General features: G+C 41.6%; 1 protein-coding gene across 1 annotated transcript; it reads left to right on the top strand.

The window, feature by feature from the left end:
• Positions 1-1,927: 1,927 nt before the first annotated feature.
• grhl3 (grainyhead-like transcription factor 3) lies at positions 1,928-11,558 on the top strand. The gene is made up of 15 exons (XM_037695478.1): positions 1,928-2,052; positions 3,343-3,517; positions 3,622-3,686; positions 4,961-5,225; positions 5,306-5,545; positions 6,067-6,178; positions 6,300-6,394; positions 7,749-7,907; positions 8,023-8,098; positions 8,187-8,311; positions 8,963-8,988; positions 9,095-9,180; positions 9,263-9,348; positions 9,489-9,553; positions 11,027-11,558. Exons 1-15 carry the CDS (start codon positions 2,036-2,038, stop codon positions 11,142-11,144), a joined length of 1,710 nt encoding a protein of 569 aa, XP_037551406.1. The 5' UTR covers positions 1,928-2,035; the 3' UTR covers positions 11,145-11,558.
• Positions 11,559-15,125: the final 3,567 nt, after the last annotated feature.

The raw sequence follows: 15,125 nt of genomic DNA, 5'->3' as shown, positions 1-15,125 counted from the left end.
GCAGCGAGAACAGGTCCACTCCTTCACTGCTTGGAGGTCTGTGTTCACTGCAGGCCTCCACAGAGTTACAGATTGTAAAATATATCCCAATAATCATCATTAGCTTGAATTAAATGTAGTTTTGTGCATCAGGAAATGACTCATGAAGCCCATATAAGGAGTCTCCTCCTTCCCTTTCTTTCCCTTTCTACCCAAAGAGTGTTCACCCTGCGGGTCTTTATGTGTTAAATATTCTGTTCCTGAGTGTCTGATGCTCAGCACGCACCCTTTGGGTGTTACCAATCCAGATTCCCTCGGGTGTTGAGCTCGCACACACGTGAACAAACAGATAAACAGCAGCATGCAGTCCTGGACTCGCTCCGTTCATAGGAGTGGTGATTAATATGCAAACTTCAACGCCGTTTGGTTCCTGTCAAACTGTGATCCGAGGGTTTCCTGTCCGCAGGAAGTCGTGGCACATCTTAATATTTTGTTTCCTGCAAAGTCATTGTGAAAGAGAACATTTTATTTTGGCACGCTCTGCTCAATCCATTCGAGCTCATCGCTTTCCTCATGAACCGCTTGCATAATCCTGTTTTGTGTCAAGCACAAGGGGGTCTGAACAAATACAAAAATATTTCATCCTTCATGTGTTTTGCTCTTCGAGTTTCATTTGAAACATTTATTGTACACCACAACATTCCCTCTACTATATTCACTTCTTGCAAGGAGCATTTTATTGAGATTAATTGATGAAAATCTCTTTATGCAGCTGGATTAAACAGCAGCTGTAAAATTAATCTTCATGTTCATGTCAAGGTATCACAATATCAACACAATAAGCAGGTCATTTAAAAACTAGTTTCAATCCAAAGAACCAGATTATGGAATAATCTGGAGAGTGATGTTAAAAATGTCACATCAATGACAATTAAGCGATTGATCAAAGTTGGTTTGTTAAAAAAAAAAAAAAAAACTTAATGCGTATTTGTACGAATTGTTGCTCGAGAAGGAGTTATTTATTTTGTTTTTGTTACTTGAAGATTATTATTGTTTGATGTCCTGATGCATGCTCAATAATCCAGGTAGAAAAATCTAAAAAATTATTGTTTGAATTTTTTGTTTTGGTTTGTTTTGTGGAAAAAGGGGCAGATGTAAGATTTTTCCTTCTTTCTGCTGCCTTTCATTTTATTTGCGATTGTATTTCTTCTTGTATATAGAATTGTTTTGTTAAGTTTAAAAAAATTAATTAACTTTATTTTTAAAAAAAAGGGGCTTTTAAAATGTGATTGTTTTGAAGATTGTTTTTTGTGTTGTGGCGCATCAAGTAAATTAAATGTTGCTTTTAGTTTAAAATATATATTTTTTACTTAATTCCTTCTCTACCTTGAACTCAATCAGCTTTGTATAAAAGAAAAAAGTTAAAAATCGCAACACACTGACGTGAAAAACTTTTTAAAAGTAAAACCAGAACATAAATCCTATTTAACTGAAATCCTTCTGCTCTTATTTTTACAACCTTAAGTTAACTTGAACACATTTGTGAAAATTTCCCAATAACCCAAGAAACCAAAACTTGTAGAAAAGCCATGAAAACAAGGGGAGGTGACAAATTGATACTGAAGAACTATTAACATGTTAAAACTAAACTCCTCTCCTGTGGCATTCTCAGAGTCATCGTGGAACCATTCACACCTGTGACAGTCCCAGTCTCACTCTTCTTTATTTTATCCTCTTTCTGCCACAATATTGGGAGTCAGAAACCTCCTGCCTTGGATTGTCATGCAAAACAACCCCCCAGCTACACACTCTCACATTCATACATGCAGGTTTCTCTCACCTGTCCTATCAGACACCTGTTGCAGAGCTCTCAGCCAATCAGAGGGGAGAGGCAAACTGTGTTGTGGCATGAAATAAATCTGGGCCCTGTTCAGTTGAAATCACTTCAGTTGACTCATCCCTGCGATCCTCTCCGCTGCACGGACTCAAGAGGAGCGCGTATAAACAAGGAGTTGAACTCTAAAGGGAAATATTCAGACTGACTTGGACTGGAGAGATGACCAAAGAGACTGCGTAAGTTCTTTTTTGTGCTACTTGGGCTAAAGGTGTGCGTCTGCTTTGGTGCCAAATTGTACTTTTTCCACTGTTTCCGTTGATCCTACAGTAAACGGCTCATATTGGTTCCAGTCTAGGTGAACAGAAACACCCGTAACCTTTTATTTGCAATGAGACCCCCATGTGAAAAAAGCAGTTTTTTTTTAATAGGAGGGAAAATGATATCGGCTGTATGAAACACACACAAGTTTGGATCTGTATTTGTGGTGGGTCTGTTACGGCGTCACTAACCTAGAGGCCACAGAGCACAAAAGGATCCTGGGAAATAAGAATCTCCTCTGGAGCTGTTGGACAGAAAGCAGTGACAGCATGCAATGCATTGAATTACATGACGGCGAAACCTTAGAGAATAGAGTCCACCTTATCTCTGCAGAGAATCAGATCCTGGTTTCTGGAGAAAATGCAGAAAAATGCACAGAGTCGTGCTGATTTGAAACTGTTGCAGCGTGCGTGAGAGACAGGTGCATCTCTGAGCAGGTGTAGGGGAACGTTTTCACTTGGATAGAGGAGGAATTTAACATGCTATTTTGGCACCAGAACATAAACACGGATAGTTTCTTGCTTGGGGTTTCATCGTTCTGCACCTTTTAATTCTTGTGAGAAATGATGGGATTTGCTCCCCGTGCTGTGGTCGTGAATAGCTCACCTGTCAGCACGTCCTATTAACTGTTTGTTCAGGTTAAACTGCAGCTGTTTGTTCATTAGCTGCTGCAGACTAACACCAAAAAAGAAGGGGGGCTTAGCCTGGCAGACATGTTTACCTCCCGATGTCACCGAGAGTCTATCTAAACAAACTGTATCCTCACGATCCCAGCCTGTAATTATTTGTGAAATGGAAAAGCAGAGCAGTTGTGTCTTTCTGTTCGGAGTCCTGTCAGCCCTGCTGAGATGTGCGTAAATACGAAAGTTTATCCAGGATTCAAGAATGCGGTTCTTTCTCTTTCACGCTTGAAACCACAAAAGACTGCCTATGTGTGCAAATTGATGTGCTTTAAAAAACCCTTTTTTTTTGGTTACGCTTCTGCTCCTGAGGGATCTTACTCAGTTCTGTGGTTTTGCAATCGAAACCCTCCGTGCTTAGGGGCAAGTATGCACAGTTCTCCTCAGGATTCGGCTGCAGCTGACTCTGTTCTGTCACATCACGATTCACCAAGATTCATTCCAATTAAAAGAACCGACTGACTTCTTAAAAAGTGTTTTTCAACCTGTTTTATCTGATAAATCTGTGCTCTTTCAATTCTCCTGCAGGACTCTGGGACTGGTCTTTCAGAGCGAGAACTTCAGCTACAACCACTATAACAACTACATAATGGACTCATGGTCCTACCTGAACAACCCTGTTCCTGAGCCGAACCACCCCAAACACAGACTCCACCCAGCAGACAACTTTGCAGCATTAACAATGCTCCAAGAACACTGCAAGGTAAATACTGTGGAGTTTGTTCTTGTGCTAAACCAGATGTGTTCAACTTTAGCCACAAGCCTAACTTCCCCTGTGTCCATGTGTGTTTCGGCTACTTTTTTCAGAACCAGAAGGAGCAGAAAGGCGCCATCTTCACTCGCACCAACAACATCTGCAAACCAGTTGAGAGGTGAGTCCACAGATCTGAAAATATCTCACCTCTGACACGAGCGTCTCCTAAAAATTACCCTACATGAAACAATCAGTTCACTTCTCTTTGCACCCGATGACATTTATGACAAGACTAAGTCACAAAGAAAAGGTCAGTGCTTATAGGGAGGTCATAAACTCATGAGTGGATAATCCTTTTGTCAAACAGTCGGAGGGGTTCATCTCTCCATCTTCTTCCCTTCTGACAGTTTCACAACTGATGTTTTTTCTTCCTGTTGTTGGGTGGGTGGGAAAAGGCCATTGTTGGGGCTCAGTGTTGTCCCCTCAAACATATTCAATAGAGAAACTCAAACACAGATGGGCGAGGGGGTGGGGGTTAAGAAACAAATGGTTCCCAGTGGTGTAGACTACGTAATACTCGGGTATACGGAGTATACCCACTAGAAAAGCTTAAGAATTTCAGTATACCCACTTAAAAGTGCCCATTGATACATGACATATAGGTACGTGTCATTGATACGTTAAACCATGTGTCGAACTTAAGGCCCGGGGGCCAAATGTGGCCCTCGTTGACATCGTTTCTGGCCCCCAAGATGATATGTGAAACGCAACATATTTCCTTCTCTTGAATTTTTTCAGTAATCTTTGATTATGATGTAAAAAGCACAACAGAGAACATCAAATGAGACCAATCAAACTCTTGTTGAGGAACCTGTGACCAAGAAAAGATGCCGGGTATCTGATTTGAATTCATGTAGATTCTGAAACTGGCCCTTAGTTTGAAAAAGGTTTTGATTTTGGCCCCATTTTGTAAGTGAGTTGACACCCCTGCGTTAAACACTTCCGTAACAATCTATTGGTACGCAGTGCTTTGCTTTGATACTGCTTTATAAATTCTATAACATGTTTTTAATACATAGCCAACTGTTGTACAAAGTTTGTTGTTCGTTTATTCAAATATAAGCATCAGAGAAATTTGAAAATGTTCAATGTGCTTAAAAATCTAAATACATTGACAATTACATTGTACTAACCAGTGTACTTTGGTTTCTAAGCACAGTATACCCACTAGGTATGTGGACTACACCACTGGTTCCCACCCAGATGCAAAGTCAGTCTTTCTTCAGTTGCTGAGTGCGCTGCAACGCAATTAGAGCTTCAACTAACTGCTGTACATTTTGTGCAAGTGACGTTTAGGCACCCATGATGTTTGGGACTCTTCAGGCTCAGTCACGTCAGAGTGGAAAAGTTTACATTCTATTTTAAGTGTTTTCCTGCTTTCCGTCCTCTCAGGAGTCTGAGCAACACCAGTGAGCTTATTTCACTTGAGACAACCGCCAACGTCATGAAGATCCTCTCAGAGAGCGTCCCCGCCTCCCATCCCCAAGAAGTTCTGGTGTCTAAGTCCATCCCCTCCATGCCCATTTCTGCTCCTGCCAACTCGGACACGTACACCAACCTGACCAGTGTCGTGGCAGACACGTACGATAAGCAGGAGCTCAACAACATCTTTGAGTCCCTGATGCAGGGGAATGCTTTCCCTGACCCCAGTGCTGATGTAAGTTTGATGCCATTCATAATAATAGTAATAAAATACTTCTGTCCTATGCTAATGAATACACCCTGTGTGGGATTTAGACTCTTTCCTATGGTGACCAGTTTGCTGACAACACCTCCAGCCCGGTTTACTCAGGCTCCTACACCAGCTCCCCCCCAGAGAGGTCCAGGAATGAGTTTCACTTCACCCTCGGATCTCCTGCAGCTTCCATACACAAGTCCAATGAGTTACCAATGGTGTACCTGAACAAAGGCCAGTTCTATCCCATCACCCTTCAGGGAGTGGACAGCAGCGCCTGCCTCACTGCTACCAAAGTCAAGGTGAGTCATTTCCAAAAGTTTTGTTTTACGTTATTTGCGTGACTTACAGAACTCAGTGGCTTTTGTTATATTTTTTACCCTAAAGGCTTTTTATTATTTTATGGCACAAATATAATTTTTTTGTTTGTGTCACCTAGCCAACCCTTCCCAAAATTGCGTCCCTCCCTTAAAGCCGGCACATTTGGTGACTAATTCCCTGCTGACACCGCACTCCAGAAAACGACTGCATATGACCTTGTGCAATTTATCCCTACACACTGAAACAACACCAGAGTGTAGAACGGCTCAGCTTAGTTGTGTTTGTCTAAGTGTTAGAAGAAGAAAAGAGGACAGGAGAAGGTGTGGTGCGCTTTATGGCTCTTTGTCAGTCGAATCAGAGGAGAAAGGAAGGATTTACTTGAACGAATGAAGCACATTGGTGGTTAAGAGAGAGCTGATCTGGTGGAAAATGTCAGCAGGTGTTAAAAGTAACAGTGGTTAACCTTGTGCTCGATGTTTCTGTCTATTTTTCTCCGCCTCAGACAGTGGTGATGGCTGTTTTTGAGAACGACAAGAACCCAGAAATGCAGCTCCGCTTTTGGAATCATTGGCACGCACGCCAACCAACCGTCAAGCAGAGGGTCATTGACATTGGTATGTTCTTCATGAGCCAAAACACATATCTGTCACTACGTATATGCTCATTTAAGTAAAGTGCCTCACAGTATTTTCTTGTACTGTCTGCTAAGAATTTAATTGCTTTGCTCTTAAACAGCCGACTACAAAGAAGTGTTCTGCGGCATCAGCAACGTTGAGGAGGTGGCCTTCAACGCTCTCTCGTTTGTGTGGAACCCCAACGAAGAGGCCAAGGTAAACACATATCACCCGCAGATCTTTATATGTAGTGCTGATCGTGGTGGTGATCTATCAAAAATAAAAAGTAACAGAACAGGTGAACTTTTTACGAGGGAGGCGAGGGAACGAGACAAGGAGTGGCTGAGGGACGAAGAGGAGGAATGCATGAAATGTGTTTGCCCCTGAGGCTCCTGTCACCACACTAAACAAGAGTCACTTATGCGTGCTTCTCTGTGGCCCAAAGGTGCTCAGGCGAGGCCACCAAACCTGCTGCAATAGGGACGAGAGTGAGGGACAGATGGTAAATTATAGACAGCCGGTGTTCCAGGGTCATACAGCTCTCACTTCATCTGTTTTGCTTTTCTTTTATCGGTAACACTTTACAATAAGGTACACAAAATTTGATTAACTACTAGGGAATGCCTCAGGAATGAATCAGGAACAAATCAGGAGCTAATGGGTAGTCAACCAGTACTTACTGGGAAGCACACAGTCAAGCCTTATTATGGGACTACTGGTTAGCCATCTTGTAAATGAAGAGGAACTAATCAAGAACTAATGGATAGTTACCAAAGAAACCAAAAATGAACGAATCAGGAGCTAATGGATAGTTAACCAGTACTTACTGGTGAACACACAACCAAGCCTTATTAAGGGACTACTGGTTTGTTACCACAGGAACAAACCAGTAGGTAATGGTCAAGTAGTGATTAAGTAATGACTGTTTCCTCAGTGAGTTCTTGTTATGATGCTTCACCACATCGGTGAACAAAATAACAGCCAGGCAATGATTTGGTACTCAGTAAGTGATAGTCAGACATAGTTAAGATGACACCAGTACAAGATTATGAAATTGTTAATGTCTTTCATCAGTAGGTTTACAAAAGAGAAAATCCAAGAAAACCAGTAATTATTAGGAAACAGGTTTTTGACAATTATGAGCTGTGGCCTCACTGGTGCAGGGTTTATTCAGAACCCACATGGAGAAGTTCTCCTGTGTTTCTGTGGTAACAAACCAGTAGTCCCTTAATAAATCTTGGCTGTGTGTTCCCCAGTAAGTACTGGTTTACCCATTAGCTCCTGGTTCATTCTTCTTTGGGTTCCTTGGTAACTACCCATTACTTCTTGATTAGTTCCGCTTCATTTACAAGGTAACTAACCAGTAGTCCCCTAATAAGGCGTGGCTGTGTGTTCCCTAGTACATACTGGTTAACTACCCATTAACTCCTGATTCATTCCTGAGGAGTTCCCCAGTAGTTAATCAAATTTTGTGTATCTTATTGTAAAGTGTTACCCTTTTATCTCCAAAACTTCTTTTTTCCTAATGCGGACAAACAAAAGCTCATTGTCCTGATGTCTTCTTTTGTAGATTTACATTGGGATCAACTCGCTGAGCACCGACTTCTCCTCTCAGAAAGGAGTGAAGGGTCTACCTCTAAACCTGCAGATTGACACCTACGACTTCAGCTCAGGCAGCAACCAGCTCCTGCACAGAGCTGCCCTGCAGGTCAAGATTTTCTGTGATAAGGTACTTTAACTTTAATTCATTCAGGATTTCTTGTGCAAGCAGTGAGAAAACTGGTATTTCAGTGCCATTTTTGTAATCGTGTCTTTTTTTGGTGTGTGTGTGTGTGTGTATTCAGGGCGCAGAGAGGAAGATGAGAGATGAGGAGAGGAAGAGATCCAAGAGGAGAGGAAAGAACACTAACGATGCAAACTGTGAGTAATGCTCTTTGTTTAATTTCAAAAAGCACAGCTACGCTTTTCAAGAGAAACTAATATTCTTATATGTATTTTCATTTTGCAGCAAACAAATCATTAATGTGTGGCTCAGCTGGTACTGAGTGCACCTACTTCAAGACCCTGGAGGACCACATCACTCAGCCTGTTCTCTTCATCCCAGAGGCCCACCTTTCCACCTTACAGCGCCTGGTAGGTTCCTCGTTAATCCTCCCCTCTGCGCTGTTCCTCCCCCCATCCTTCCCACCAGCGTGCAGGTGATCAAACAGGCACGAGCGAGGCAGTGGGGGGAAAACTGTGGGAAAGTATGCAGTGGGAAAACTGTTTTTCTTGGGAGCCAGGGGTTGTGGGGTGTTAATGACACCAGTGAAAGTGAAGTTAAACGCAGGCCTCAGATCAGATAAGCTAATTGGAGACGAAACCAGACACAAGTTCAAGCCGCTGCAGCTCACGCTCGATCCACGGCACGGTCGCCCCCATGTTCTCAGAGCCCTTCACTCAACACAGTTTCAACAACAGCGGAGTGAGGGTGTTGTTCAGACAGGCCAGGTTTCCCACACCCTGGAGCTTTCACGGATGGGTTTGAGCATCTGTGTCGGCAAAAAAAGACCATGAGTACAGAGCGAGAGCAAAGACGGACGCATCTTTGATTGGACAGTTTCAGGTCCTATCTGTGTGTCTCCATCAATGTGCACATTTAGAGCTTCGTTAGTGGTCACGGGGAATAAACACTTAATAAGAAGCACCGCGCACAAACCATGTTGGGTGGAAGGACATTAAGCAATATCTATGAGTGGAGCTGTGTCTAATCAGATCTGTGGCTTTCTCTTCTCGTCTCTTTAGGGCTCTTCTATGGATGAGAATGACAGGTAAGCCCAAATAAACAGAAAACAGCCTTCATCTGTCAGTCCATTAAAGAATGAGCCTGTGGTGGCTGCTGCGTCTCTAACAAGGCTGTTGTTGTTTTGCTGACAGGAGTTGTCTGAAGAGGTTGTATCCAGACAGAGACCCGAGCAGCTCTCCACCCAACAAACAGACCCGCAGAGAAGAAGCACAGAGAGGTAGATGGAAAAACACAAGTCTTCTGCTGATGAGGGTTTTGGTCAGTTTTGGTGCTAAGTATACCTTCTTGCTCTCTGTTAGTTCTGCTGTACGTGAGGACGAGCACTGAGGAGGTGTTCGACGCGCTCATGCTCAGTTCGCCGACACTCTCGGGCCTACGAGAAGCTGTAAGTATCGCACGAAAAATACGAATCCCTTTGTGGTCTGATTTTAGCTCCAACATCAACCCTGTTTCTGTACTTTCCACAACTGTATCATCTTTCTTTGAGAAGGGAAGCTTACACTCGTCTCGCATTTCTGTCCTTAGATTTCCGAAAAGTATGGTTTGCAACAAAACACCATCGGAAGAATCTACAAAAAATGCAAACGAGGGTGAGTTTCTTATTGTTCCCTTTGCTATTTAAGCACAGTTTAGACTGCTGATGGTAAATTATAGGAGTGCAACTGACACTGAAGATGTGCATGTGGTTTAGTTTGTGTCTTTAATCTTATTCTTCCTTGAGCAAACATAGTGTTGACGGACCGGGTTGGTAGGTTTAGTTAGCTTGGTCCTCTGGAATGTGTTAATTGAAGCTCTTCCACACACACAAAAAAAGAGGATGAAAAGATTTCACAACCAGGTTGTGCTTATGAGTCATGAGTAATTGTTCAAATTATTGATGTTTTCATAACCGTATCTTGTTGGAACAGAAGGAAGTGACATTTGAAGCGATGCCTACTTTTGATAAGTGCCTTAAGGCTTCCAGTTACAAGCTAAAGGTTGTCCATCAGGTTATAGGCTGCCACATATCTGAACGATCAGAGGATTTTTTCGAAGAGCAGCACACCTGTTGCAATGAACCTGGGTGCAAAAACAACTTCCGCGTGTTTCATTTCTCTTGATAAAAGAAGCACGCATTTATTTATCTGTATTCAAAAAGACAACAAGGTTGCGTGCTAGCTTTTGAACCCATCAGAGTCGCCTTGTGTGCGACATCGGTCCGAATTATAGGCCCTTTCTTGTGACCTCCTCACGCAGCACCTTTAGGTGGTTTTCCTGTTGTTATTTGGCAGCTATCACTTCAGGGGAATCAACCAAGCTAACAGGTTGGGTAACATTCTCCTTGCAGTTCCCTCCCTCCTCGTTTTGCTCCAGCCTTCAATCAGTGCAGTCCCCGCAGGCAGAATGCGTGAGGCGCTGGTTGCTTCAAGCATTAAAGTGGTAAAGATTTAAAGGTTGGGGAGGGAGACTATGACTTGTTTTTATTATCCCAACTGATCCAAACCGGAGCAAAAAGCCAGCTATAATCAGAATAAGCTTTATTATCATTGTACCGGGATACAGTGAAATTATGTTTGTATAGTCGTCCGAAAGATGGGCAGCGTGTACGTTGCTGCTGCTACAGGAGCAGCAACGTACACTTTTTAGAAAGACAACGGTAAAAGGCCATGAGGATGGATAGTGGTATTACAAAAAAGATCTCTTAACATCTTGTCCTGTCAGGACACGATCTGAGACGTCAAAAAACTCTACCAGTAAACACGTCAAGACGGTGAGGTTTGTCCATGAAGCACTTCCAGATAGGCCATAGTCCTGCTAAGATGTTGGTGTCAGCCGGTACAGTTCTGATAAGCCGGCACAGAAAGAGCTTTTCCTTAGTTTACACATGTCCCAGGAGAAATTTGATAAGTCGACCTGCTTCGAGGCCAAACGGGGGAGTCAGATTCAGATAAGACACAATTGTTGGTTTTATTCAGGCAGATTGTTTTTTTCTTGTCAGCCTTGATAATAATGTGTTAAATTAGAAGATAAAGATGTTAGAATTAATCATTGAAGTAATTCATCTTTTGTGCGTTTTTCTGCAGAATATTCGTCAACATGGACAACAATATCATCGAACACTACACCAACCAGTCCGCGTTCCTCATCGAGATGTCCGAGTTAGTCACCGGTCAGTTTCAGATCACGCTCAATGAAGTATGAGGACGATTCGGATCGGAGGACGAACGATCACAGCTAGTTGAAAGAAACATACACCTCTAAAGCACTGCCATGTCAGAGACAATAAGCTGTGGACTCCAAAACCAAAACAGGAAACGGACTGAAGGGACATCTCCAGATTTTCAGACGTCACCAAAAAAAAAAGTTAAATCATTTCGTGATTCAGCCCAATTCCTGTGGTTTGTTTTATGAGTTTAAGATTGTAATGTAAGCGCATTTAGGATGACTCGCCTGTACATACGTGTAAATAGATTTTAATATTTCAGTGTTTAAGGAACTAGCCATGTGCGTGTCGCTATCCATTTTTCAGCAGCGAATTTCAATTTTTATTTCCAGAGCTTTGTGCATGACCAGTGCACAGCATTTTTTTTTTTTTAGCATTTTGTTATTCTTGCTGCTTTTAGTGTACTTAGCATTTCTCTTACTAGTGCATTATCTTAACCACAATATTACTTTGAACAAAAGTATCCTCACGTAAAGGTTCCTGTTGGTTCCCCCAACTAAAACTGCTGGATCGTAGGTTGCATTCAAAACCTAAAGTCAGACATTTCCACCCAGAAATCCACAGAAGAATTAGTATTGGACGTTTTTTTATCCCAAAGTGTTTGACATTTCCTACTGTATGGTGTAACCACACAAAGAGTTAGAATCCCCGTAAACTTTAATACTAACCAGAAGACTTTTTTTTATTATGTATGTGTGTGGAATAATGTTTTATATATATTCTTTCCTTTTACGTAATGCATCATTTCAAAGCAGTCCTCTATCCCTGAGCTATTTCAGTATCACTCCATGGTTCTACTGGTCACAAACGTCATGTATTTCCCCTTTTGTAAAAAAATAAATAAAAACAAATGCTTTAAATGTCATTGTCTTTGTTTTAATTGCTTTGCAAAATAATTTAATTCATAACGATCCACTCTTTTCCATGGACGAACTGTGCAGAGAACAATGCAAAAACAAATTGCAACAGTGTCGTCAGGTCCTCTGAACGGATTCTTCTTTGTTGAACAAAACTCAACAAAAAAGTGGTTCCTAGCCCAGGTCCTTGAGGAACACCATCTTGTATGTTTAAGTTTCCCTGCTCCAGCACACCCAATTCAGTGATTTAATTACTTCATGTCCTGCAGAAGCCTGTTAGTTATCCATTAATTACAATCAGGCATGTCGGAGCAGAGAAACAACTAAAACATGTAGGATGGTGTTCCTCAAGGACGAGGGTTGGGAACCCTTGAGGACCTAACTTAACACTGTTAGATTCATCTACCTGGATTATTGAGCATGCAGCAGGGTAAACAAATTGTGTTCAAGTGAACATTAACAGCTTGCAAAAGATGAAACAGTTGCTTAAAATAAACATTTTAGGAAATCAAACCAAAATTTTAAACTCATGCACATGAGAAAGGCTCAGTCTTAATTTGTTTTACACAGTTGTACAACCCCAAGTCCAAAAAAGTTTGGACTTCATGTAAAAAAATCACAATGCAGTGACTTGTAAATGTCATAAATTTTACCTGTGTTTATGGTGCCTTTTAGGTTGTGTAAGCTGCTCATACCAAGGGCACTAATGCACCCCTATATCATCAGAGAGGCAAGCATTGGAACTATACACTGAGAGCAGTCTCTCTCTCCATATTTTGATTTGTCTGACCACAGAACAGCTTTCCTCTTTGCCTCAGTCATTTGTAAAGGATCTTTGGCCCAGAGGACACAGGCAGCATGTCTGCATCGTGTTCACATACGGAGCTTCAAACAGCATTTGTGAATGGCAAGGTGAATTGTGTTTACAGACATTGATTTGAGGGCAGTGTTGCTGAGGCCATGCAGTGATGTCCAGAACAGAATCAGTGCTGTTTTCAATGCAGTGCTGCCTGGGGGGGTCTAAAGATCCCAAGCCACCTTTCTATACAGCCTTTCAGATCTGCTCACAGACATTTCCCCTAATTCTTAAAATGTGTTGATGATGTGATCAACTGTGGATTATGGGATACTAGAAGTATTCTCAGTTTCCACTGAAGAACATTGATCTATTTATTATTCTTTTACTCCTCCCCTTTATTTAGATGCATAATTTGCAGAGTGGTAAACCTCTGCCCATCTTTACCTCTGATGGATTTATTTACCCATCCATCCATTTTCTTTACCCACCTTTCCCTGTTGTGGGACACCTGATGCCCATCAGTCACTGTGTGAGGCAGGGGACACACCTAGAGACAATTTAGCTACCAGTTTACATATGTACGTTTTTGCTCTGTGGTATGAAAACAGTTGTACCAAATTCAAAATCATCTTACATTTCTAAATACAATTTCTTATTTTAAACATTTGACATGTGTATTATGTTCCAAAGTGAATATAATGTGGGTTAATGAAAATTACAAATCATTGCACTCACGTACATTTTACACATCTACAACGCTCCAACTTTTGTGGACGTGGGATCGTGTTGTTGTGTATAGTTTGAGTAATAATTGTTTGTTTTTTTCCTGCTATGAATACAAGTTCTGTAAAGTCACTGGAATTGTTGCTCTAAGACTAATGATTTTGTCCTGTTCTCTTTGTGCTGTGCAGCAAGTAGCACGTGCACGTCAAAGCTCTTTTATCCGCTGCACATCGACTTTGGCGAGGAAAAGCAGAAGACACTCTGTCCCAGATATAACAGACATTCTTCAGCAAGTAAACGAGAGAGACATACGCAGAGAGAAGGAGAGGCAGCACGGCAGACAGGCAGCAAAGCAGCAGGACAGACGGGGACAGACACGAGGACAGCAGCACAAAGACAAGGCAGGTGTGCAGAAATGTGGCGCCAAAGACAGAGCAGAGAGGGAGCAGGAATAAGGAGGTGGCTGCACCATCTGTTGCCAAAGAGAGAAGCATGTTAGCGATTCAGCCAAGAGGAGCAGTCAGTCTGCAGTGGGATGCATGAAACCCCTCCTGAATGGTAAGTGACAGACTGACCATTGTGGGCTGGATCTGTGTGCGTGTGCATGTTTACTCGAAACGTGTCTGCTTTAGAAGTAAGACTGCTAATAATAATCTTTTAACCCGCATCATTTTTAATTCATCATCCGTTTCTATGGAGATGATTCCACATCTTCCCCTCTCCTCATTTCTGCATTAAAGGGAAACCACGGCTTCGAATCAATGCGTTTGATTGTGTTTTTGAAAACGCACCATGTCAAAAGTTTAAGAGGCAGCAATAGAAAACGCTGCATGGGGAATAGCAGAAGGTTTCTCTTTACCAAAACACTAGGAATGCAAATGGATTACTAATCTAATCCAGACAAAAGGGTGCATCCGATCCGATGGGCTATCGTCTGATCCCTTTTTCATCAGGACTGAACGCACAGCAGCAAAACAGGAAGTCGTTAGAGACGACATGACTCACAGCAACAAGTATGTGTTTACCACCATGAGTTATGGAACAACAAACAAACAAACAAACAAAAAATTAACAGTAAAAGTTTAGGGGGACGAAAAGTCTTCAAAGGTTGTATTTATGTATATGTTGAGAAGGATATTTTATTTTAAGAAGTGAGATATAAATCAATCAACCTTTATTTATACAGGTAAATCCCATTGAGCCTCGAGGACTCATTTACAAGAGAGACCTGAAAATAAATAAATAAATAAATAAAAACCACTTGAAAAATTTGGTACTTTTCTGTGATTTTAAAAGACTTAGTAATAAATTTAATGCTAATGCTTCTTTCATTTTCACTTTGTATTTAGAGACGTTAGTAATGTAGAAAACAACAACAACAACAACAACAACAACAACAACAACAACAACAACAACATAATAATAATAATAATAATAATAATAATAATAATAATTTAAAAAACAATAATAATACAGGCTCCAATGACCCTAGCAACCCGAAACAGAAGAAGCAGGTAAAGATAATGGCTGGATGAACAACAACAACAACAACAACAACAACAACAACAACAACAACAACA

Source organism: Nematolebias whitei, chromosome 21 (assembly GCF_014905685.2).
Source record: "Nematolebias whitei isolate Nwh7 chromosome 21, NemWhi1, whole genome shotgun sequence".
In the NCBI taxonomy this organism is placed as follows: Eukaryota; Metazoa; Chordata; class Actinopteri; order Cyprinodontiformes; family Rivulidae; genus Nematolebias; species Nematolebias whitei.
This window is presented reverse-complemented; position numbering and strand designations above follow the sequence as displayed.